Source organism: Poromitra crassiceps (assembly GCF_964638095.1).
Source record: "Poromitra crassiceps genome assembly, chromosome: 4".
NCBI lineage: Eukaryota > Metazoa > Chordata > Actinopteri > Beryciformes > Melamphaidae > Poromitra > Poromitra crassiceps.
Window position 1 is genome coordinate 36,703,959 of NC_139626.1, and position 25,372 is coordinate 36,729,330.

General features: G+C 43.7%; 1 protein-coding gene across 1 annotated transcript in view; it reads left to right on the top strand.

Annotated features, from left to right (window-relative positions):
* Positions 1-15,184, top strand: part of papss1 (3'-phosphoadenosine 5'-phosphosulfate synthase 1) — a 34,608-nt gene extending 19,424 nt beyond the window's left edge. The window contains exons 8-12 of the mRNA XM_083634582.1: positions 40-245; positions 4,217-4,352; positions 5,036-5,304; positions 8,846-9,075; positions 13,021-15,184. Of these exons, the coding sequence (XP_083490708.1) occupies positions 40-245; positions 4,217-4,352; positions 5,036-5,304; positions 8,846-9,075; positions 13,021-13,159 (980 nt within the window). The 3' untranslated portion in view covers positions 13,160-15,184. The remainder of the gene's footprint in view (positions 1-39; positions 246-4,216; positions 4,353-5,035; positions 5,305-8,845; positions 9,076-13,020) is intronic.
* Positions 15,185-25,372: the final 10,188 nt, after the last annotated feature.

A 25,372-nucleotide genomic window follows, 5' to 3' on the forward strand; every position in this document is an offset into this window, starting at 1 on the left:
CTGGTATCTGACCTCTCTGTCACCCCCGTGTGGTCCCAGGTGGAGTGATCAACCTGTCGGTGCCTGTGGTGCTGCCCGTGTCCAGTGCAGATAAAGAGCGTTTGGACGGCGTGACGGCCGTGGCCCTGGTCTTTGAGGGCAGACGAGTGGCCATCCTCCGCAACCCCGAGTTCTACGAACACCGCAAAGAGGAGCGCTGCGCTCGCCAGTGGGGCACGACCTGCAAGGACCACCCCTACATCAAGGTCAGTTACTGAGATGTAGAACTGCAACGATTAATCGATTAGTTGTCAACTATTAAATTAATCACTAAAACAAATTAAGGAAAAAAAGTCAAAATTGTCTGATTCCAGCTTCTTAAATGTGAATATTTTCTGATTTCTTTACTATCAGAGTAAACTGAATATCTTTGGGTTGTGGTCAAAACAAGACATTTGAGGATGTCATCTTGGGGTTTGGGAAATACTGATCGTCATTTTTCACCATTTTCTGACATTTTATAGACCGAACAACTAATCGATTCATCGAGAAAATAATATACCGATGAATCACCAATGAAAATAATCGTTAGTTGCAGCGCTACTGAGATTCCACCGACGCGTCCAGGGTCGTTAAGCTGGCGGGCGAGCTGGCCATTCTCTGAAAACGGAATTTACCACATGGGCTAATATTTTGGAAACGTTACCAAGCACTCGCATCTGAAAAAATTATGCTGATGTGTGTTTTGAATTGAAACTCAACCCAGGTGCAAATATGAAACTCTGGAAGGTCTGCCCCAATGTGCCGTTTGATAAACACTCCGCATGTCAAAGCAAACTGCCTCTCTGCGTTTCTGCGCTGATGCAAGACAGATCCTAGGTGGCTTTCTCACAGTAGTGCTCACGGAAAGACTGAGTCGGTGGAGGAGTGGAGCCTTTCTGTCGCTCTGTCAGGACGCCCGGTGTAATCACTCCACCCTCAACTTTGCAGGTGTTATATCTGGATGCCACCAAATGCGTTTTGAGATTGTACCGCCCCAACCCCCTCTCCAAATATACACGCAGGAATGCTTTCCATCTGCCTCTTTATCGACTGCGCTGGGGCTCAGGTAGACTGGAGGGTGAGATAACGTCCTGAAATGATCCAGCAGTTCTCCCTTTACACCCCCAGAGGAACTGTCTGGCCACGCAAAACCCAAGCAGGACACTTGTCAGATTTCCTTTTGAAAGCCCATCTGCATGGACTGACAATGACGGGGTTACTTTTTAAAAGTTGCCCGGTCCGGCTAATTTTAAATCTCATTGTTATTCAGGATTAGCGCAGTTGGCTGCCCGGGTCAGATGCTGGCGGAGTTGCAAGACAAAAGTGAGGAAAGCGTCATGGTATCGTAGTGATTTAACACCCTGGGCTCAGACTTTTAAAGCCCTTTGCTGCTAACAATGCGTTGGCTGGGCGAGAGATGAATTTGAACACTAGATGTGTGCCAGCTGTCTGGATATTTCACAGCAATTGGCATTCGTCTGTAAATTTTAGCAGCGATCTGCCCGGTCTCACCTCCTTTGTGATCAAATCCGGGGCTGGCATCAAGTCTTGGATGCTGCCAGTTTCATATAATAATACTCTATAATTATAGTCCTGTTAAGAGGTGAAACCCACTGCCTAGGATGGCACCTGCTTTGATGAAGTAAAGAAGAAAACGGCATGAAGCAATGTTCAGGTTTCAAAGCACTTTGATTTACCGAGGATTTCCTTAAGCAAACAGGCAACTGTTCCATAAACCAGAAATGAAACCAAACTGAGAAAAATAAACAAGACCCGAATGGACAAACCAAGATGTTAGGGGTTCCCCTACCCCCAGCCACATTATTATCACCATTGTTTTCAACATCTAATCACGGACATAAGCAAACTCATCCCCCCCCCCCCTCAATAAATAAATAAATAATAAATCAGTCCACTTGGTATAGTCCAATTAGGTTAATCAGCAGAAGCATAATCACATTGCGAGCGAGGTTGATTATACCAAAGAGGCTTGAAGGTACCTTTGGTAGGTTCTTTGATTATACTGCCACTCATCTGGGCCTCAACCAGGAAGTGTACCTCAAATGAGAACAAGGTTAGAAACAACCCACAACCATGCACAGGAAACAGTCCAATGAACCTACATGACAAAATAAAATGGATTGCTCAACTGAAATGGGCCCCTTCTTCCAGTAGAGAAACACTTAAAGAATAGCAAGTCAAGCCACAATTATTCGACTGCAAACACTGTACAAACAAAGCGTGCTCAATGAACGTGTGAGGGCTGCTCACCTGACAGTTGAGGGAGCAGATTCTTCGCGTTCTCCCTCACTTAGCAATACTGAGCTGTGTCTAGACCTGATGCTTCAGTGCTGGCTTTTAGGGCTGCACAATATGCAAAATAGTCATAATAATAACATATGAGTGACGATTTTTTTGTTGGAATGCAAATTTTTGCATTTCATTTTCACTGAAAATTTAATAAAACTTGTGATGTGATTTTGACTGGGCTCTATACCAAACAAGCATGTTCCCTCCTTACGTCGTCTGGATCATAGGATTTGTAGGCCGGGGCATCTTTGTAGCACCAGGATGCTTCCATTTTAATGGTATGTTGTGACACATTTACCTTCATCAAATTGCAGCTGCTCCTGCGATAGGGATATTGCACTTGACCATATTGCGATTGCGATATCGGTTCGATTAATAGTTTAGCCCTACTGGCTTTCAATGCATGCCGACTGGTCTCTATTTCCACAACTGTCACTCTTACTCTCTCCTCTCTAACATGTCACCGCCGGGCGAGCGTGTGTGTGTGTGTGTGCGCAGCTTGTTGTGATTAAGACGTCACTCATTAAAGAGTGTGTATGTATACGTTGGTGTGTGTTTAAGTCCCCACGCCGGAGCCAGTCTGTCAACACACTCCGCTACAGCTTTTTATCCTCCCTCTCGCCGACCAGAAAGGAGCCGCTCCACATTACACGCGGTTAATCCACTTTTTCCTGTTTACCTGTCCGACAGGAGCCCCCTTCATCGGAAACTATGGTGTAGTGGCTGTTTATTTAGCCAGGGCCTTCTCATATATAAAGTCACAGGGCACATGCAAATGGTTAAATGCAACACATGTGTATGTGTAGGCCTGCTCTTTTTCTTTGGGTTCGTCCATGCACATGCTATATTTTCCATTCACTTCTGTCAGGGGGGGGGGGGGGGGGAATCCCACTTGTCTGTGCTGTTGATCTCTCCTCGTGAGCATCTTTCATGACTGATCTGAGGCCAGCAGTAGACAAGTTGGATTAATTGGAATGTGGAAAAGGTTTCACACCATGATACTGAAACTTTAACTATCTACAGCAGCCAAGGGGGCTTTTGGTCACATCAAGTAGACAAAAACTTCCCGTCCATCACTGACAACATTCTGATTACCAAGGATAGTTAGCCAAATGAAACCCCAATCCATCTGTTCTTAATGTATAGACATCCTAGGAGTTTGATTATATTAGCTATCCAATCCAAGACTATTTACACAATAAATTACCAAACGAAATGAGCGCACAGGCAGATATTTCTCTTCTCTCAGCTTCCAAATCAGCCTTTTTTTTTTGATACACTTCAATCTGTGGTCTTTTTTTTTGGATTCTCTCCATCTCAACACTGGTGCTGTGCTCAATTTATTGCCTGCCCTGTCGAGAATTGTCATTCTGTATCACATTAACATAGCACAGGCCAGTGTTTCAGTAACTCTAGCTAAGGTCTCGTAAATGCCACGAGAGGCAGGCAAAAGTTATAGCCTGAGACAATAGCGGCCTTTGCCTCGGATCCTGAGCACTTTGGGGACATTAGAATAATCTTGTAGGGGGGAAATTCTCTCCAATGTGGTCGTGAGCTCATCACTGGGCTTTGTTGTGGAATACAATCATATTTTGTTTCTGCTCTATTGTTGAAAGAAACGAAGTAGATGTGGTCAAATGCAAAAAGGGATTCTCGCTGGATTCCAATTAGTAGGCGTGTCCGCATTTCTTTTGACTGTTTAAAGACTTTTGACTGACTGAGTTTTGCTGGTTCATCGCTGTTCCAACTGTCAATAACTGGGGTTAGACTTCACTATTATTGAGTTTCAGTGTGACATTCAGAGTGAGCATATGAGTTTTACGGGCCGCAAAAAAAGTATACATTGTGTTTGCCGATTGTCAAGATCATTGTGACTCTATTTCAGATGGTGTTGGAGAGCGGAGACTGGCTGGTTGGTGGAGACCTGCAGGTTCTGGACAAGATCTGCTGGAACGATGGCCTTGACCAGTACCGACTAACCCCCACCGAGCTCAAGCAGAAGTTCAAAGAAATGAATGCAGGTATGGGACCAACGCCAACAAGTCTTCATTTATCTCGATGTTTTCCTTTTCCATCAGAAAAAACCTAAAGCAATTATTAGTATTTATTATCAGTATTTTTAGACTTTGGGAAATAATGTGCTTTGCTTATCTCATGATAACACCTTACTGTAGCTGTTGTAAATCTCTATTCTAGACTGAGCAGATGCCCTCCTCTCTCACCACAAGAGGAGTGTAATCTTACCACGGAGTCATTACGCCAAAATTAGCCATGCTAGTACCCACAGACGCAGCAACACAGAGATACTGTTTGATGCAGTAATACTGTGATGCGGTCACAGGTGTTTGTTGTATTTTATAACGGCTTTGAACGCAGCTCAGCAGCTCAAGGACCGGAACTATCGGTTTTATAGAATGATTAAAAAACGTCATCAAAGTGTAAATCATATAACTTAGACTGAGAACTTGTGACATTGTGATTATTACAGCAGTGCTGCAGCAATGGTGCTAATGTTGCAATTTCTTCCCACGATATGTATTGTCACAATTGCAATATATTGAATATTGATATACCATCAAGACAGAGTAGGGAAAACACCGGGCATTTGTCGCGTACAAAATTTGTTCCAATTTTTTTCTTCTCACTAACCATATTTTTCCTCCGTTTGACCGATTCCCCCTCCCCCCTCTCTCTCTCTGTCCAGATGCTGTATTTGCCTTCCAGCTACGTAACCCCGTCCACAACGGCCATGCGCTCCTGATGCAGGACACCCACAAGCGTCTGCTTGAGCGAGGCTACCGCCGGCCCGTGCTGCTGCTCCACCCGCTGGGAGGCTGGACCAAGGACGACGACGTGCCTCTGAGCTGGCGGATGAGGCAGCACGCCGCCGTGCTGGAGGAGGGGGTCCTCAATCCACAGTCTACCATCGTTGCCATCTTCCCCTCACCCATGATGTACGCCGGACCAACGGAGGTAATGGAGAATGTTATACATGCAGTTATTTAAAACAAAGATATTTCCCTCAAAACTGACAGCAAACTTGTTCTGAAAACTGAAAATAAAATATTGGGGGGAACTAACAAAAAAACTGACAGCAAACTGACACCCTTGACGTCTCATTATACATTTCCACTGTGAGATTTTTTAGGTGATATGTCGAAATATACTTGAAGTGAAAAGATGGCATATCACTGGAAAGGAGTTGGTCGTGTGATGGGGAACTCTGGTTAGTGTTTCACCATACGCCAGCCTCTCCCCTCTGATTGAGCGTAGCTGGGAATACTGTGTCTTTTAATCATTCTCTCATGATTATGGGAAGGTTACGGTGAGAGTATTGAGAGCAGATTGAACGCTGGTGGATGTTTTACGCAGGAAACTCATATCAGTCTGTTTCAGTCTTATCATATCAGTCTTAGACAGCTTGACTTATCCCTGGCCTTAACTTCATTCTCCATCCACCTGGCGTTAAAGTAACTCCACGCGGGGCAGCCGCTGTCCGTCCTTCCTCAAGTGTCCTTGGGCAAGACACTAAATGCCTAAGGCAGTGATGCTCAACTGGCGGCCCGCGGGCCACATGCGGCCCGCGGGCGCCCCCTGTGTGGCCCGCGATGGAATTGCAACAAAAAAAAGAAAAGAAAAAAAAAAGATTTTTACACAGTGCACCTGAACGCAACATGCAAGATACCCGCTGAATAAGTGTCAAAATGTTCATGTCATTCTGGTCAATACTCCACTTCTGTTATAGCATTTCAGTCTGGAATATGGAATATCTTTCAATAATCTATGATTTAGCTGCTAAATTGTCAAATACCACCGTCTGCTTGCTACCCAGGCACTTATGTATGTACTAACTTAACCTAACTAACTATCCGGTGTGCACAACATTGTCAGACTAAACTCTGGCTGACACCCCAAAAACCTACAATCCGCTACAGAAAAATGTATATTGTTTGTTTATTAACTGGCCCCTGGCCTTCTATCATTTCACAAAAGTGGCCCCCGGGCAAAGCAAGTTGAGTATCCCTGGCCTAAGGGCTTCTGCACAGACGACCCCTAAACATCCTACAGCTAATGTAAACACCGGTGAGGACCCTTATTCTAATAGCAATAGTATTAGTAATTTTCAAGAAAGTATTGTGGAGTTTTAGCAATTATTGATAATGAGAAACAGAAAAAGAGCCTGTATGCTGCTCGTGGTGAAGGGAGATTCCCGAGGGGAGCAGCTGTTGGAGATTGGCTGTTCATGAACTCATATGGAAATAGCCCAGGCGTGCTGAAGAGTGAATATGTTAAAGTTGCTTTAAGAGCTTTCTGGACCGACTTTTATTAAAGACTTCAGCCTAGAGCCCGACCGATATATCGGCCGGCCGATATATCTCAAACTAATGGACAAGCTTCAGCATCCGTCTTCTGTGTGAGTCCACATGAAAGATATATCTCAAACTAATGGACAAGCTTCAGCATCCGTCTTCTGTGTGAGTCCACATGAAAGATATATCTCAAACTAAAGGACAAGCTTCAGCATCCGTCTTCTGTGTGAGTCCACATGAAAGATATATCTCAAACTAAAGGACAAGCTTCAGCATCCGTCTTCTGTGTGAGTCCACATGAAAGATATATCTCAAACTAATGGACAAGCTTCAGCATCCGTCTTCTGTGTGAGTCCACATGAAAGATATATCTCAAACTAAAGGACAAGCTTCAGCATCCGTCTTCTGTGTGAGTCCACATGAAAGATATATCTCAAACTAATGGACAAGCTTCAGCATCCGTCTTCTGTGTGAGTCCACATGAAAGGGGAGAGCAAACACTGTCCCGGAAGCCTCTATTCACTTTATGTTGCCACGCCCACTTTTTCTCTTCCGTGTAAGACGCAATTTTATTTGTTCTTCCGGTTCAGCGTTAGCCGGCCGGTAAACATCGATAAACTGTAAACTGTGAATGAAGTTTGGCAACATTCAGCAGCTACACTGCGGCCAACTTCAGTTACATGCTCATATCGTTACTGCTGTGAGGAGCCGATGGCTGTACCCGGTCGGCATGTTAGTTACAAAAGCACGTTGACAGTGTTTTCTCACTGCCAGTACAGTAGGGGGGTTGACAGATAGCCTACTACAGGGATACTCAACTTGCTTCTCCCGGGGGCCACTTTTGTGAAATGATAGAAGGCCAGGGTTCAGTTAATAAACAAACAATATACATTTTTCTGTAGCGGATTGTAGGTTTTTGGGGTGTCAGCCGGAGTTTAGTCTGACAATGTTGTGCACACCGGATAGTTAGTTAGGTTAAGTACATACATAAGTGCCTGGGTAGCAAGCAGACGGCGGTATTTGACAATTTAGCAGCTAAATCATAGATTATTGAAAGATATTCCATATTCCAGACTGAAATGCTATAACAGAAGTGGAGTATTGGCCAGAATGACATGAACATTTGGACACTTATTCTGCGGGTATCTTGCATGTTGCGTATAGGTGCACTGTAAATAAACAAAAACATATATATATATATATATATATATATATATATATATATATATATATATATATATATATATTGCAATTCCATCGTGGGCCACACAGGGCCGCATGTGGCCCGCGGGCCACAAGTTGAGTATCACTGGCCTACTAGCTAGCGTTAGTCCGACCGTTCACACAGCCAGCGCGCTCCTCGCTGCTCATTAAAAATGTCCAAATAGGTGTTATTCTGATAAACTGGTCACATATTTGGAATGTTGTCTCATCCGAAAAAATATTAAAACTTTATAAAGTTTTTTGTTGTTGCTTGAAAACAGCTTTTTGGCAAGTCTAAAAACGATTAAGGTAGGAGTAATCTACTTCTGGGTCTAAAATGGAAGAAAGATTACAAAATGACGTACTGCAGAAGCGTCCTTATATGGGCAAATAATAAGGTGAATAAGGACATCCGTGTCGCGTCACTAACTTAGCTTCGCCCACTTTTGATTGACAGCCAGGAATAACCAATCCGCGAGCGCGTGACCATGACATAACCGTGGCAGGCATGAAAGTTGCAAAACATTAATCTCATCATCAATAAGAACTACTCTTAGAAACCTTGTGTCAATATTTTGGTACTAAAAATAAGAGAATAAGCGTTAAACACAAAAAGCTGGATTCCCCACACCAGAGAAGGTATTGGGATTAATGTGATGAGGGGATCCAATTAAATTTAGCCTGTTCATTTCCTTTGAACAATCCTTTCAGCACACAATTCTTGGAATATTTGTGGTAAAATGTCACTTCACCACTGCACTTCCCTTGTAGCCTTATTGTAGCAACTGACTGTTTATTGGCAAGAAACGTGCTTTGTAACATAGTTTGAGGAATTCAGTCAGCCAACAGCCAATAGAGCCTCTCACAGTATTGTTTAAGCACATTTTGTTTGCACATGTTTGCAAATCAGTTAAGAGTTCCCCCTTTTTCTGACTGCAGTATGACTCCAAAGCCCCTTTATTTCAAATGTGTTTAATTTCTTCCCTCTCCATTGTCCACAGGTGCAGTGGCATTGCAGATCTCGAATGGTGGCCGGTGCCAACTTCTACATTGTGGGCCGAGACCCAGCGGGCATGCCCCACCCCGACACGGGAAAGGACCTGTACGAGCCCACCCACGGCGCCAAAGTTCTCACCATGGCACCCGGCCTTATCTCCTTGGAGATTGTGCCCTTCAAGGTTGCTGCCTACAACAAGGTGAAAAGGGCAATGGACTTCTATGAACCCAAGAAGTAAGTGCTTGATATTGTTATTTGATTTCTTTAGTCTCTGGTCCTTCTGTCTCTGATTGACCGGGGTTTCTTAAATGTGTGTAATCCTATGCTTCATGACCTCTCCTTTGTCTCCCTAAGCCCCTTTTAGATTGGCCCAAAAACCCACTAATATTCACTACTGGCTTTTTCTTCTGTCTAAAAGTTACCAGGGGCAGTTCACTAAAGGTTTAAATTACTCTGCAAGACTTTGTATTAGATCCACTCAGATCGGCAAGCGATATTTAGCTGAATCACTTGGATTGTCCAACTAAAACTATTTTTTCTTTAAAAAAAAATCTGATTTCCCCCCCATTTTCTCCCCAATTGCACTTGGCCAAATTTCCCCCCTTCTGCCCTGGTCACTGCTCCATCCTCTGCCAAGCTAGGGAGAGTCATAGACTAGCACCATGCTCCAACACATGCACAGTTGCCATCCGCTTCTTTTCACCTGACAGCGGGGAGCTTCACCGGCAGGACATAGCACGTGGGAGGATCACGCTATTACCACCAGTTCCCTTCCACCCCGAACAGGCGCCCCGACCGACCAGAGGAGGCGCTAGTGCAGCGACCAGGACACATACCCCTTATCCGGCTTCCCACCCGCAGACACAGCCAATCGTGCCTGTATGGACGCCCGACCAAGCCGGAGGTAACACGGAGGCGCGAACCTGCGACCCTCGTGTTGGTAGGCAGGCAATCTACTGCTACACTACCCGGACGCCCGTCCAGCTAAAACTCTATAAATAAGGATTTTAAGAAAAGTCGATGGGGAAATCAGTGGAGAATTCGCTTCCTCAGGTCCCATGGGCAGTCTCGCAATGGCGAGACTTAGGCACTCCATAATATTCTTATCTCTAGTAAAATGCCATGCCAAGAATAACAGGAACAGTTTTGTTTTCTTATAACGTTAAAAGGTTTTGTGGCTTTCTGTGAGCTTTGAAGTTGTTCAAAAATGACAGAGCACTGCCATTAATTTTTCATTTTTTTAAATTAAACTCTGTATATGGACGCAGCACAAAAATCATGCCAGCTCACTGCCTTTCCAGATCTGACGCTGCTTCCTCCATCAGGTTAGGAGAGACTGTAGCTGTGTTGGACTAGGAATGTCTTGACTAAATATGGCCGGACTAATCAAAAAGATTTGTTTTCTTTTCCATCATGCACATTTTTTGATATTGAGTCAAAAGCAAGTTCAAGAAACAGTTCAGTGTTTCTGTGAAAAGGAAACACTACTGCTAAAGGCAGGATGTGTTCAAATATTACCCGCACATAGTTGAGCTTCACCTGGCCATGGGATCATGAAATGAGGCAAAACGTTATTTCCTCCGCTGTGTTTGAAACCCAGCAATCACTCAGTGGGAGAAACTCCCCGTTAAGCACACTGTTTATATATCACCTTTGTCCGTGGTATTTATCATGTGTTTCAAAGGAGGAGGGCTGATCAAGAATTGTTGCAGAACTGTTTCAATAACCGTCAATCTAATCATAACCACATTATATACACCATAGAATAAATCTCAATGATATACACCAACATGTTCTCCCACAAAGGAATTGTCCATTTTTGGAACATAATGGCATGACAGCATATATAGCATCACATTACAGTCCCTTAAGTAAAAATGACACTATATCATTTTTAATATTGTATTAAATGTGACTCTGTGACCTCCTCAACAAGGGAAGCCGTGGCTAATGCTAGTGAGAGAAAGCAGAGGGTTAAAACCCAATTGGATTGTCAAAGGCTCCGGTTGGCACTTTGTGAGATTTATGGCATTCCATCTCTCTGGCCGCTCCTGTGGTGCACTGCACACTGACAGGGCCTTGCCAGATTTCAAAAAGAATATGGATGCTTGGCCTAATCACCAGCGATACCGCTCGGAGTCTCTTTCTGAAGCGCAATGGCTCCAATCACAGCGAGCTGTTTCTAATTTGACCCTGTATAAAACTGTGTAGAATTTGCCTCGTGCTCCTTTACATCTTCCTTTCATCTTCTTCTTCTTCAAGTTTCCGAAGGTTTGAGAAGCACAAGAAGATGTGCTCGACATCTTTTGACAGCGATTCAAAATTCACCCCCATAATCAGCATGGCTCTAAGACTCTTGACACACCCTAAGTGTAAGATCGCTGGAGAATGGGCTTAAAGTGTAAATCTCTGGCAAATAAGACGTCTAAAACGATCCGAGTATTCCAAAACCCTGACAGTAATTTATGGAGGGTGCTGGTGGTGAAGATGTTTATGAACTGGTGCCAATATTCTGCTCAGCATTGGTCAGAGATGGAGACCATCCCGTTCCTTCACGCAGAGTGGGCAGACGGCTTGTTTTGGGGAGGCGTGCGTGAGACAGGAGGCGACTGGCTGACACCCTAGGCCTAGGGTGTAAATCTGGTCTGAACTGGGGGTCCTTTCAGTTCATTCAACCAGCAGTTGCAATTTTTTTTTATATTATATATGCAATATACATTTGTTTTTGTTTGGTTAGTGATGTACTATAATCAGATGTTGGTGGCATTTGGTATCAATGGGTTAGTATAGTATACTATAGTGCAAGTCAGACTGAAAAAAATCATAAATAAAAGTAAAATAAATAATAAGTATAATAATAATAAATTGTTTGCAGTGTGCTGTTGTTATTCAATCACCTGGAGTCTAGACAAATGGCTGTTAGCCCCATTGCAATCCACTAGCATTACCGTACTAACAAATTCTGCCTTAAATATCTCAAAAACCAAAACACAAGCAAGGACTTTTTGAAAGAGCGTTTTTTCTTTTTTTTTCTTTTATGAATGTAGTCACTTGAATGGGGGGTTTGCCTTCTTTGTGTGTGTGTGTGTGTGTGTGTGTGTGTGTGTGTGTGTGTGTGTGTGTGTGTGTGTGTGTGTGTGTGTGTGTGTCTGTGTGTGTGTGTGTCTGTGTGTGTGTCTAAGGACCCAATGATAAGCTTTAAATTGGCCCGTACGAATCTGCTCGAACCAATTCCACTTGTACTGATCACCCACATGATGGCAAACCACAGAGAAATAAAACCACGCTTGACAAATGTTTGTTTTATTGTAATGGTGGTAACACATTTGTTGCCTCAAAGTTGCATTTTCTAACAAACATTTGTTTTACTCTGTTTCTACATATTGCTGCAGAGGGACCAAGGGAAATCAAATTATTTAGACAGTCTTTACCAGACGTTTTGCTTTTTGGTTTGAAACGACCAGTCTTGATTCAATATTGTGCCAGACATGGACCCTTTGTTTAAACTGGCGACAAGGAGTTTGAATTTCTTGCTACCCTCCATTTCTTATTTGCTTCATCATGTGTAAGTACTTCAGTGTAGACATCATCAGAGGAGCTTGCATGCTGGGAAAGTCGTGTACAATTGAACAATATACATTGAGCAGAATTCAATTTAATGCAGTTGAGATTTCTAACTGTTGAAAAAGTTAACTACTACTACTGGCCTCACACTCCAGCCATCCGTTTGAGGGTGTGCCGGTGCTTAGTGGTTTTTCACAGCAACTCTCCAGTCCAGGAGGGCTTTCTGCTGGACTTTCTCAGTGCTGAAAATTGCTAGCTTTGTCAAGCCAAGTGGTGCTTTGGAAGCGACAGGTATTCATGACGACCTTCAATTTTCCTGGCTCAGCAATGCGACTACTAATAAAGCAACTGGCAGAAACGGTCAACACATGAAATGTAGTGTTCGCTAAGATAAATGTTCCCACACTGTTATTAGATCTTTGCTTTGTTTTGCAGACTGTGCAGCCTGCCTGTGGAAATGCCAACTGATCTGTTCATACCTCTTGATGCAACAGGCTCTAAAGCAGCAGCTGTCCCATTTTTAATGCTTGGCATCGGCCGTGCTGTCAATAATCAGCTTTTGATAGATTTTTTTAAATGCCTGTCAATCAAAATTGTTTTTCTTTTATCTTTTAGCCATCAAGACTATGATTTCATCTCAGGCACACGTATGCGCAAGATGGCTCGTGAGGGAGTGAACCCCCCGGAGGGCTTCATGGCGTCCAAGGCCTGGACTGTTCTTAAGGAGTACTATAAGTCACTGGAGAAGGCCTAAGTTAAGTTACATCTTAAGGAGTACTGTAAGTCAATGGAGAAGGCTTAAGTTAAGTTACATCTTAAAGTCAAGCTGAAATGAAAAATGACTTTTTTTGTATTTTAGATCACAACACTGGTTATGCAGTGCACCTATTTAATCATGTATGCCAAAAAAAATCAAATTTGTTTAGTATTTGACATTTTTTCACATCATTTTTCAATAGTTTATTCATAACTTTCATCTACAGTTTGCTGACATCAGGTAGTCCTCATTTCAACGAATCATATCACGACATGACAGCTGTCAATCAGTCTTCATTGCAAGGAGAAAATTCTGAGCAGGCAAGATGGCTGCCTAGTGCCTACATAGGCAGACTTTTCTAGCCCATAAATGTTAATATATTTGGTCAATAAGTATGTAACATACAAAATAAAACTCACAGTAATGTCTTCATTTAATGTAGAATGCAAAGGACACTGGCTTGTTAAACTCGCATTCCAGGAATATCGTTATTTACCGCGGCTCTTACCCAGCCACACAGCCTCGGCTTTGAAACGGTAGTCCGCACAGAGGCAGCCAGCTGCCCGGTTCTCTGCGGATCCCACTCACAATGGGGGCAGAAGGCGCTGAATCCCACTCCATTTGGGGGCAGAACATGGCATACAAGCTCGAGGATTGACCAACGTCAAACTCCAGTCCCCAGAAAGGTCAAATCAAATCATCCACACGCTATGCCCTGCCTCTTTACCCTGTTTCAGTCAGAGCAATGTTTGTTTTCAGTCGGATACGTCATCACAGACCCTGAGATGTCATTTCAGCTCGTCTTTAAGCAGTACTATAAGTCAATGGAGAAGGCCTAAGTTTGAGCCTTGGATGAAAAACAAACGGTTAAAATGATGAATGTGGGGACCACTTAACCGCTATCTAAAGCCATGCTCTGGCTTGTCTCCGTAATGTCACTTTGAAATGTACACTCACAATAATACTGTCAGTTGTTTTTTAGTCTTACTACACTCACTGCTGTCTTTTAACTGTATCTACTTTATTTAACAAATTTTATTTAGTTGTGTGAAATTTTAACGAGGTCCGAGAGAGGTCATTATACCAGAGGTGTTGGTTCTTTAACAGAACAAACAAATTACTTCTAAGTAGATGTTTGTGTTTCAACTAAAACAGACTGTATAACTTATATTTGGATGAGTGGTTACAATGGTGGTGTGTAAGAATTGAATATAGTGAAATCCTCAGTTAGCTGCTGGCAAACTCAAAGTACTGTTGACCGGTACTTGGGAGGGAATGAATGTTTGTTTTCCCCTTGTCCCTGTCAAAAAAGGCAGTGAGTGCACCTACAGTATTAGAGATCACTGAACCCCAAACAAACAATCGTTTGGCAGTGGCTGTTAACCTTGCAAGCAAGCTGGATTCTCTCGCGTTTGGTTTGTGAAAACAACACCGCCCCCATCTGGCAATGTCAGGTTAAGTGGCTGTGCTCGATGCCCGAAATTTGGTTTACGCCAGTAGTTGATGTCAAAGTGGAGTGCCTTGGTCTTTCTCAAGTGACTGTCTTCAGAAAGACAACTCACGTGCCCTCTTGTTTGAATTAGAACGCACACCTGCTTCTTGTCCCACTTGTCTCTTTGTTACATTGAAACGGTCCAGTAGTTAAAGAAGTGGTCTGCAAAACAGATCAGCATTGAAAAGGAGCTGCAGAGATGTTTTCATTGCGATATGCAACCCTAACCTTCCTAAACCTTTAGGAAAACAACATGAGCTTTCTTCTCAGATGATCTATTTATTCTGCCCTTTTCTCTTTTAACTGTATCTCGCATGTAGTTTGAGCCTTTGATGCCTGTTTCGCTCTAAATTCTTAATTGTTGTTTTTTTGTCGGTTTATTCCTCCTGATCTTTTTCTTTTTGTAATGCGTTGCTGATATTTTCCACTTGGTTATTCCTTTTTGTCAGAATTTGGTCTGTATAAACAGCTTGGTGGTTACCAGCAAAGGAACTGATTTGTACTTTCCCTTGTCCAATAAACCATTTTTAGCAAAAGGAACAATTTTTGTTTACTCTTTGTTTCTCTAATCTCTGGCTTTGTTACTTGCAGTGCATGTTTCTTCTTTCTTTTGCAACACACCAAAGAGTTCTAAATTCATAACACATTTTCAAAGAATGTAACTTAATTTAAAATGACACAGCACTTAATTTCGTGTATTTCACAAACTAAATTTACAATGATGAGCTTTCATCGACTTTTAGCTGCCTGTGATCTCACGCAGTAATGCAATTTATATTCTGACATCTCCCAATTGCTCTGAATTTCCCTGGTGTCTTTGTGACAAACTTGCTTCAGACACATTTTGTCATCTGCCTGCACATCATTTTCTGTCCAAAATGTCACTTCGCAGATTCCTTTGGTCGTGCTTATTGGAGCATTTGTGCCCTTCCACCATACAGGTCAATCGGTCAATCAGTTGTATATTGAATGAGACAGGCCCTTTAGTGACCCCAATCAGACAGACAGACAGACAGACAAGCGCGCGCGCGCACACACACACACACACACACACACACACACACACACACACACACACACTGTATACATACAGCTGGCTCCCAGATGCAGTGGCGCAAAGTGGAACACAGAGGGTTAATCCCAGACCTGAAAGAGTGGCTCTGTCTGAAATACCCTGGATACTTCCAAGGGTATCCAAGTCCAAGATGTAATGAAGAGACCTGCCAGCAGCAATTTTTCTACCTTTCGCCAGATCTTGTCCAATTCTCCAATGGTAATCAAGCTTGAACTTCACCGCCACTTCAAAAGAAGCACTTGTTTTTTTGCACAGAAAATGATGGAATTATTTATTTATTTATTTAACTGGCTCGGGCAGATCGGTATTCCGAGGGTAATTCAGGTGTCCCGGGCTACGCTTATCCCTAACCTCTTGATGTTATCGTGGTTGTATCACGCATGTTGTATTTTAGTTTGGGGTCCATTTTCAGATCGCTCGCCCCCTAATCAGATCTTGCTTTGAATGTTTGCTCTCTCTGAGGGTTTTGTTACAGTGTGGCACACTGCCAGAGGAAAGGCTGCAGTGTGCCAGAGGTATTGTAATACTGTGACTACTGTTGACATGACTTGTGCCGATACTCCACTCACCTGTTCCACCTCCTTTGATTGGCTCAAAATATTGTTGCACACAATTTGGTCATTAAATACATTGGTCATGGCCATTTAAAATTGAGGGCCATTTTAGCGCCCTGCAGGCAGTTGCTAGAGGCCAAACCTAATTGGTATCCAGAATGGCCAGCTCTGTTTACATCGCAAGTAGAGTTGAATGTTATTAACTATGTGAACATTCTAAAAGTAGTGATGAATGTCATACTTATATGTACAGTAAATGAGCCGAAAGCCAATATGGCATGTCCCTCCACTATAAGAGAAGCCACTTTGAGATGGACATTAGATTATTATGTCCCTGCATTGCAAGAGGTGCCACTTTAAGACGGACAAACTGTAAATGTAAATACCGCCGCCGCCGTAAGCATTCTCCTTCGTGCCGATGCACTGTGACCCGCACATGGCACACACGACATATGCAGTGATGACATCATCCCCCTCTCGTCCCATACCACCTAAAGGTTCTGCTCTTACACGGACTCCAGCTGCATTTATCTCCAATTTCCCTCCATCTGGTTTGAGTTCCATTCAAAGCCCGTCACGATAAAAACAGGCTTTTCTTTGCAAAATGCAATCCGATGATACAGGCATGGTGGAATTAAAGGAAAACACGGTGTTAAAACCTTCCTCAGCGGCGGCTCAGAGGTGTCTTAATGCTGGGGCAGAGTGCTTTCTCTTCACCCATCTCCTACTGGGCAAAGTCAAAGCTCATTGGTACCGGTGACTTTGAGTGATCATCTGGGCCTTCCATCTTCATTATGGCCGTGGCCCGTGGAAAAAGCTGTCTCAGATACTCTTTCATAAGCTCCAGTAATAGCTCACTTGGGGTTTGATTATTGAGAAGGTTTTGACATATGGCTAACATCACCGCTACGCTCTTCATTGGGTTACCATTTGCACTCCGTCAACAGGGGCACTTTGATCCTGGAATACACTGTTCCCATAAAACAGTGCATCAGGGGATAAACTCGGAGTCATTATCTGAGTATGTTAGCAGTGATTGGAATTTGTCAAATTTGCCCAGTCCACTTATGGAAAATTTGGATCAATCTGATTTTCTAAGGCTAAGCCAACCCATCTACCAAATTCATCCTACTCTGCAGCACAGACCCAGCAGAGCATTTCACTTTGCAAGGTCTTGATGTAGGTGTAGGTGTTTCCTTTATGTTGTCCAGGATATCTGGACAGAAGAACCAAAGACATGATGGACTATAAAATAACCAGACAGTAGCCACTTTCTCTTTCTGTTGCTAATTCAAGTCCATACTGTCTTTGCTCTCTGGAACCATCAAATCCAGTTACTGAGTAGAGTTAATAGTTCATCATTAAAATAGGCTACATTCATTTCTTGACATATCCTAGCATAAATGTGCAAAAGTAATGGCTTGCTAATAACTCTATCATACAGTGCTGTCAATTTGTGATATGGTTATACCCATCTGATAACAATATAATTGGCTGCCGATGATGTCACAAACAAGGAGCGCAGAGACATACTACAGACAAATGAATCTATTGTATACATTTAATGGGCCCCATGATCTATAAATCTATGGGCACACTACATGATGGTGGCCAAAGAATTGCCACAAATCATTAGCCGTACATGGTGTACCGGTTCCTCCTCACACGCATGCTATTGATATAGGATACAGAAGACAGTCATTACTACAAGATTACTCTACCCTGATAAATCCTTCTGCTTTATGATTCCCTTGTCAACACACCATATCAGAATGTGGCTAGACAGCCTGGGGAACATTACCTCAGGAGCCAGAGGCTCAATATAAAGAGATCATACAGTGGGATGGGGATCATACATCAAATAAAGATCCCTGAGCACATCAAAGGAACGCATCTGTTTCACGACAGTGGAGGACCCAGGCAAGGAGGAATTCCAGCCTCCTATACCACACATAAACTGTCAGGCTTCCACAGCTTGGCCCTCCTCACTGATGGTCCCACCTGCAGGATGGAGCAGTGCCCGTCACCGGAGAGGAAAGATCATTTAGATTATAGATATTTACAATGTCCAGATTCACTTTCCCCAAAAAAACTATAAATAAAGAAAAGACTCAATAGTCCTGACAGGCTGGTGGCTGACCTGAGTTGTTGGGGTGCGTAATGGAGTGAAAGGACTGTGGTTCATCATATCCAGATTCTAAATCCATTGTGGAGAATTGTTACAATATGGCTGTCTATCATTGGAAAGATGCCCGCTTCTTTAGACTGTTCTCGTCAACTATCACCTCACCTGCTTTCTCGGCTTTTGTGACATGTATATAGGCTAATGACAAGTCACTTTATTTGTATACCACTGTTTAAAACAGCGTTAGAAAGTGCTTTAACAATCAAATTGAAGCAGACCATCACACAATGAATTAGTAGAAACAAGAAGACATCAAAAAGTAGGGTAAAAACAGTATGAGTAAAAATCAATATACATCACACATCTGATTGTTTGTCTAAGCCAGTGATTCCCAAACTGTGGGCCGTGGAGGTACTGCAGGTGGGCCGCGAGTGGTCTGCCAACACCTCAGATTTTTGCGGGCAATCAAATGGCTGTACTAGAAGGGTTGTTTTTAAAGCTACAGTGTTATCAGAAGAAACTAGAAGACCTAAGGTAGTGTAGCGATCCTGGGTCTGGGTGGATAAAGCGAGCACGTTGGTCCTTGGCCAAAGGGATTGTCCCTTTGGTCGGATGGTTAATGTGTTGGGCTTGTAAGTTGGAGACCTCGGGTTCGAAACCAGCCTTGCCTGTGCTGTTACAGTATCAAGCATAATATGCTAGCTTGTGGGGAAGGGGGTTAAATAACGCTCCAAACATAGGTAAAATTTTGGCGAGGGAAAACTATTTCAAAGGGGTCCCTGACCTCTCAGCTCAATTTATCTGAATGTACCCACGAGTCTCCCCCTTACAGATAAGGTCGCATTTTTCAAAGCCTAGCATTAATAAGTTGTTGCTCATCACATTTTGTCTCAACAAATACGTGTCTATGCATGCAAATACTTCTGATTATTAAGGGGGGGGGGGGGGGGGGGACATGTTGGCAATCTGCTTTTGGGTATTTTGCCTAAATGTTTTTGTATTTTGATGGATTATTAATTTCCCTTATGCCCCAATTCACATACTCTGTTAATGAAATAAAAAAGATGAATAAATAATATGTAATATAAATAATATGAAAAAAAACATATAGGGAAATACATCATCTTAGTCTGGTGTGTTCATCAGAGTTGAGAGTTGTGAGTTGTGAGGGTTGGGTGGGCCCCGGAAGATTTTCAGATTTCAAAGTGTGGTAAGTTTGGGAACCCCTGGTCTAAGCTTCTTATGCAGGCTGTGCCAAAAATCATGCTCACCTCAATCTGGTTTTAAGGCTAGACTTTGGAATGGGCCTGAGCATCTGAGCTGGCATATTGGCTCATAAGGGGTTAAAAGGTCTACAATATATCTTGGGGCCAGACATAGCCATGCTCTCAAAGTGGTCAGTAAAGTAAACCTAAACGGCAATTAGGTAGGCAGTGAAGAGAAGCCAGAACTGGAGTCATGTGATTTTGTACTTTTGTAGAAGTTAAAATTCTGGCTGCTGCACTTTGAACAAGCTGGAGACACTAGAGAGAGACTTCTAGTTGGTGCCAGAATGGAGTAACAGTAGTGAGTAATCATGAATGGCTTCCTTCAGGTTACTAAATGATATACGAGGGATCAGTGTTGGTAAACAAATGGCAGATTATAATGGGACCCTATGGAGCCTATGCCCAGGGCCGATCCTGGCCATTTGGGTGCCCTAAGCGTAATTGTTCTGTGGTGCCCCCCCCCCCCCCCCGTAAAACTTTCAATAACTGTCAAACGAAAGACTGCAAAATCATTAATTATGAACGATACTAGTGTATCTCACATTTCATTACATGTGGGAAACAAACAATTGTTAGAATTACTGTACATGTCAGCAAACAAGTGATTGTTAAACTGTACATGCAAGCAGGGGCGGACTGGGATCATAATTCAGGCCGGGCATTAGATACCAAGCAGGCCAGGCCGATACAGGCCGACTGGGCTGTTTGAAGCCCAATTTGGGCCGTTTGAAGCCAGATTTGGGCTGTTTGAAGCCAGATTTGGACCGTCTGAAGCCCGATTTGGGCCAGTTGAAGCCAGATTTGGGCCAGTTGAAGCCCGATTTGGGCCGGTTGAAGCCAGATTTGGGCCGCTTGAAGCCCAATTTGGGCCGTTTGAAGCCCAATTTGGGCCGAGTCCAATTTTACAATGAGATGCACCCTGAATAAAGTAATAAAACCACTAGTAAACCAGTAGGCGGCGCCTGGCCTGCTGTTCAGTGAGTGGCCTGACTGAGGGCACCAAAAAAAAAAAAAAAAAAAAAAAAAATTTTTTTTTTTTTTTTTTTTTTTTTGGTGCCCTCAGTCACGTGATGCCCTACGCAGTCTGCGTACTCTGCGTAATGGGTTGGAGCGGGCCTGCCTATGCCTCACGCTAGCAGGCTGTCCTTCTTACTAAATTCATTTTATTTTAAACGACAGTTTAAACTTCAACACGACATACATATATTATACATCAGACCCTTGAGCTACTTCTGCTCTCACTCAGAATGTCAAAATATATAATCAATGTGATTAATAGTTTTTGAGATATTAACATTTGGCTCATACTATTTTTTATTCTTTCTGATTTTTCCCAATTTTCTTCCCAATTAATACTTGGTCGCTGCTCCACCCTCTGCCGATCTGGGGAGGGCAGAGACTAGCACCATGCGTCCTCCGAGACATGGGCAGTAGCCAGCTGCTTCTTTTCACCTGACAGGGGAAGCTTCACCGGTAGGACATAGCACGTGGGAGGATCACGCTATTCCAACGAGTTCCCCTCCCCCCGAACAGGCGCCCCTAACGACCAGAGGAGGCACCACTTCAGTGACCAGGATATTGCATATTTTGGTGTGGGGTTCCTATATGAAGGAAACCCCCAGGGGGCACGGGGAGAACATGCAAACTCCACACAGAAAGGCCCTTTTGACGACCCCACCTGGGCGGTGGGCACTCGAGGACATGCGGACGGGCACGCACTCCTTCAGCGCTCACAGCGTCCCAGGTGGGATTCGAACCCAGGACCTTCTAGCTGTGAGGCGACAGCGCTTACCACTGCGCCACCGTGCCCCCCGCCAGCCGCTTCTTTTCACCTGACGGGGAGCTTCACCGGCAGGACGTAGCATGTGGGAGGATCACGCTATTGGGGCAAATTTTCCACTGGGGACAGGGGGGACATGTCCCCCCCACTTTTCAAAACCTTGATTCTGTCCCCCCCACTTTTTAAACTGAAAAAATCGTGGGTAAACTGAAAAAAACATGCTTAATACGCTACTGTTTGACCAGCCATCATATTATGGCTGAGAATGTTAATTGAGTTGCTAATTATAAGCTATAGGCTACTCCAAAAGATTGCCACGGATTTCCTCGTCTGTAAAAACTGCCCTCTCCAGACGCTGAATGCATTTCTAATGGGGCTCTGTATGGAAATTCCCCATTCCAAGCCATCCCTGAAGGCAGCACTCACAGTATTGTAACAGCAAATTTAACTTTTGTACTAATATTATTCCGTTTGTGTAGTTATTTTTCTGTGACGAGTATCATCCAAATGTTAATTTAAAATGAGATATTTCTCTAAATCTGTCTAAAAACGTTAAAACTTTTTTGCCAGCCCCTGCCCCTCTAACATTCTCTGCACGTCCCTGCTGCTGTATAAAGGGTTAGGTGAAGAGAGGAAGTGAACATGGTAAGCAGTGAACATGGTTGAATTTAAAATAAAGCACACTAATAATAATAATAATGATAATAATAATAGAACCAACGTGATTTCAATATGGCTCTGGCTTTCACATCAGTATTGTTCTATGCCTTGTTCATGTCACCTGCTTTCATGTCAGAGCTCTGATGAGTTGGAGGAGGTGGTGTCTAAAAGGCATGTATTTAGTGATGTGTGTAGTTCTTCATAGATCTAGCTCTTAATCTTCCCCTCAGAGTGCACCAAATTGATGCATTTTACTTTAAAATGTTAAAAAAAAATCTTCCAAGGGAGCATGCCCCCGGACCCCCCTAGAGGGTCAGCGCTCCACATTTCATTGTGCCCCCCCCCCCACATACACACACACACACTTGTGAAACCAGGTATTCGCCCTTGTGCTATTCCCACCAGTTCCCTCCCCCCCGACCAGGCACCCCGAGTGACCAGATGAGGCGCTAGTGCAGCGACCAGGACACATAACCCCAATCCGGCTTCCCACCCTCAGGCACAGCCAATGGTGCCTGTATGACGCCCGACCAAGTCGGAGGATTGGCAGAGTCCCTATTCGTGGGGGCTTTTGGGCCTTCCTCGTTGAAGAGGCGGATGGCAGTTGGGAAGAAGCTGTGAGACGAGAGGTTCTGGTCTTGACAGACCTCAGTCTCCTGCCAAGGGGGAGTGTCTCACAGAGTTTGTGGCTGAGGTGGGATAGGTCCGCCATGTTTTTCCGAACCCGCTTCAGCTTCCTGGCGGTGTGTAGGTCCTGGAGGGATGGCAGCCTGCATCTGATCATGTTTTCAGCACAGCGGATCATACGCTGCAGTCTGCAGATGTCCTTGAGGGTAGCAGCAGCGTACCAGACAGTGATGGAGGAGGTGTGGATGGACTCAGGGAAGAGGTGGAGTTGAAGAAGAGCACCATTATTGCTTTTGGCACTTTGAATTTCTTCAGCTGCGGCAGGAAGTAAATCTGCTGTTGTAACTTCTTGGTGAGAGCTCTGATGTTCATCTCCCATTTCAGTTCCCAGCTAATGATGGACCCCAAGAAGCGGGAGGCAGTGTTAACTGGGAGTCACCCAGGGTAAAGTAAAGTGCCAGTGATTGTCACACACCTGAGTGTGCGAAATTTGTTCTCCGCATTTGACCCATCCCCTGGGGGAGCGGGGAGCGGCAGCAGTGCCGCGCTCAGGAATCATATGGTGATCTAACCCCCCAATTCCAACCCTTTGATGCTGAGTGCCAAGCAGGGAGGCAAATGGGTCACATTTTTATAGTCTTTGGTATGACTCGGCCGGGGATCGAACTCACAACCTCCCAGTCTCAGGGCAGACACTCAAACCACAAGGCCACTGAGCTGGGTGATGGGGGAGGGTGGGGCTGCATTCCTCCTGTAATCCACAACCATCTCCACAGTCTTTTGAGCATTGAGCTCCAGGTTGTTTTGACTGCACCAAGTCACCAGATAGTGTGTGTCCTATGCATATCTTGACAACCATTCGTCTGATCGCCTTCACACTTGGCGAGTGTGTTGCTGGGAGCCTAAGGAACTGCAGTGTCGAACTTAGTGCAATTTGGACATGCGCATAGTCATAGCGCCACCTTCTGGCAACACCAAAAGTGGTTTGTAACTCGACTGTACAGAGTCCCAGCCTGAAGACATCTACATACCAATATTCTGTTATGGTCATATACTCCTCCTAGCGGGTTGACCAGAAATGTTCATAGTGTGGTCTACTCTTGATATACTGGAACATGAGGCATAGTGGGTGTTCTCTAGCACCACAAAAAGCAAGGAATCTGTGTGTGTGTGTGTGTGTGTGTGTGTGTGTGTGTGTGTGTGTGTGTGTGTGTGTGTGTGTGTGTGTGTGTGTGTGTGTGTGTGCGTGTGCGTGTGCGTGTGCGTGCGTATGTGCGTGCGTGTGTGTGTGTGTGTGCGTGTATGTGCGTGCGTGTGTGTGTGCGCGTGTGTGTGTCCTTCGCATATCTCGAGAACCGTTCGTCCGATCTACTGTACTTCACACTTGGCGGGTGTACTGCTGTTGAAGCAAGGATGTGCAGTGTTGGATTTGGTGAAATTTGGACACGCTCAATATTCATACATTTTTGATAAACAAGCAAACAACACTCTGTGCAGCAGTTTTCAGCAGCAGACAGTGTTAAGGAAGAAGATAATTTTCCTATGGTGATGGAGAATGTCCTATAAAGGTATGAGATGAACCAATGAATTAGGCTACTGTGTGTCCTTGATGCTGACAGAGAAATTTAGGTGACCAATTAAAATTGTATGTTCTAGTGTCAAAGGCTGTGTTATGAGCTAAATTAATTAAAATGTAATGCTCACCCAAATCTAGATATAAATCCTGGGATTTATGCCCATTTTTTTGTAATGACGGGACTTCTTGTTTGAAAATAGAGGGCAAAGTGTCATTTACCAGAGAGCTATTGAATATCAATAACAAACCAAGTCCAATTGTGTCAAAGACTTCTTTCAGGAATTTTGTCAGAAAAATTGTGAGGTGACTAGCTGCTGCTGTACGGCAGCAGCTGGGTCATAAGAGATATAGAAAATGTAGACATTCCAGATTGAGGCAAACTTGGCCCTATGGGTACGTGCAGATCTATCTATCTATCATCATTCTGACAAATATGTTTTACTACAATGTTCCGATCTGTCCATTGCATCTGACCAGGCTGCCAGTTTACACTGAGGGGTTACAGATGCCTTGGACCTCTGCTGTGCTTTATGGCCAATGAAGATTAGGTTCACTCTGAGGACATTGTGATAATACGGGAATCAATAGTTTGTGTGATTACATGGATATGGACACTCAAATGTCGGTGGAGCAGTTCCAGGTTTTGTCTTTGTTAGTCTGGTTTCTATCTTTGGGACAGAGATATAAATAGTTACAAATATTGAATTAGAATTAGAATTTTATACTGGAATAACATTTGTGAATGCTGCTGTATTAGCTTTCACTTTGGTCACTATACCCTTTAAAATTGTATTTCATTTGAGAATTCATACTGATTTTGAATTATAATTGGGGGGAGAAATGAGAGTTTATATCAATAGTGTCTATGCCAGAATTAGCCAATAGAGTTCTTTTTCATCTGTTGTCTGTTTGTATAAAGAATGTCTAGAGTGTGTCCACAGGTGCAACTCAATGGAAGAATGACAGCACTGCTGGCTTGACCAGCAGACCAGATCCTGCAGTCCAGGATCATTTTCCCAAGGATCTAAGCAGCAGAGCATCCCTTAGTTTGAG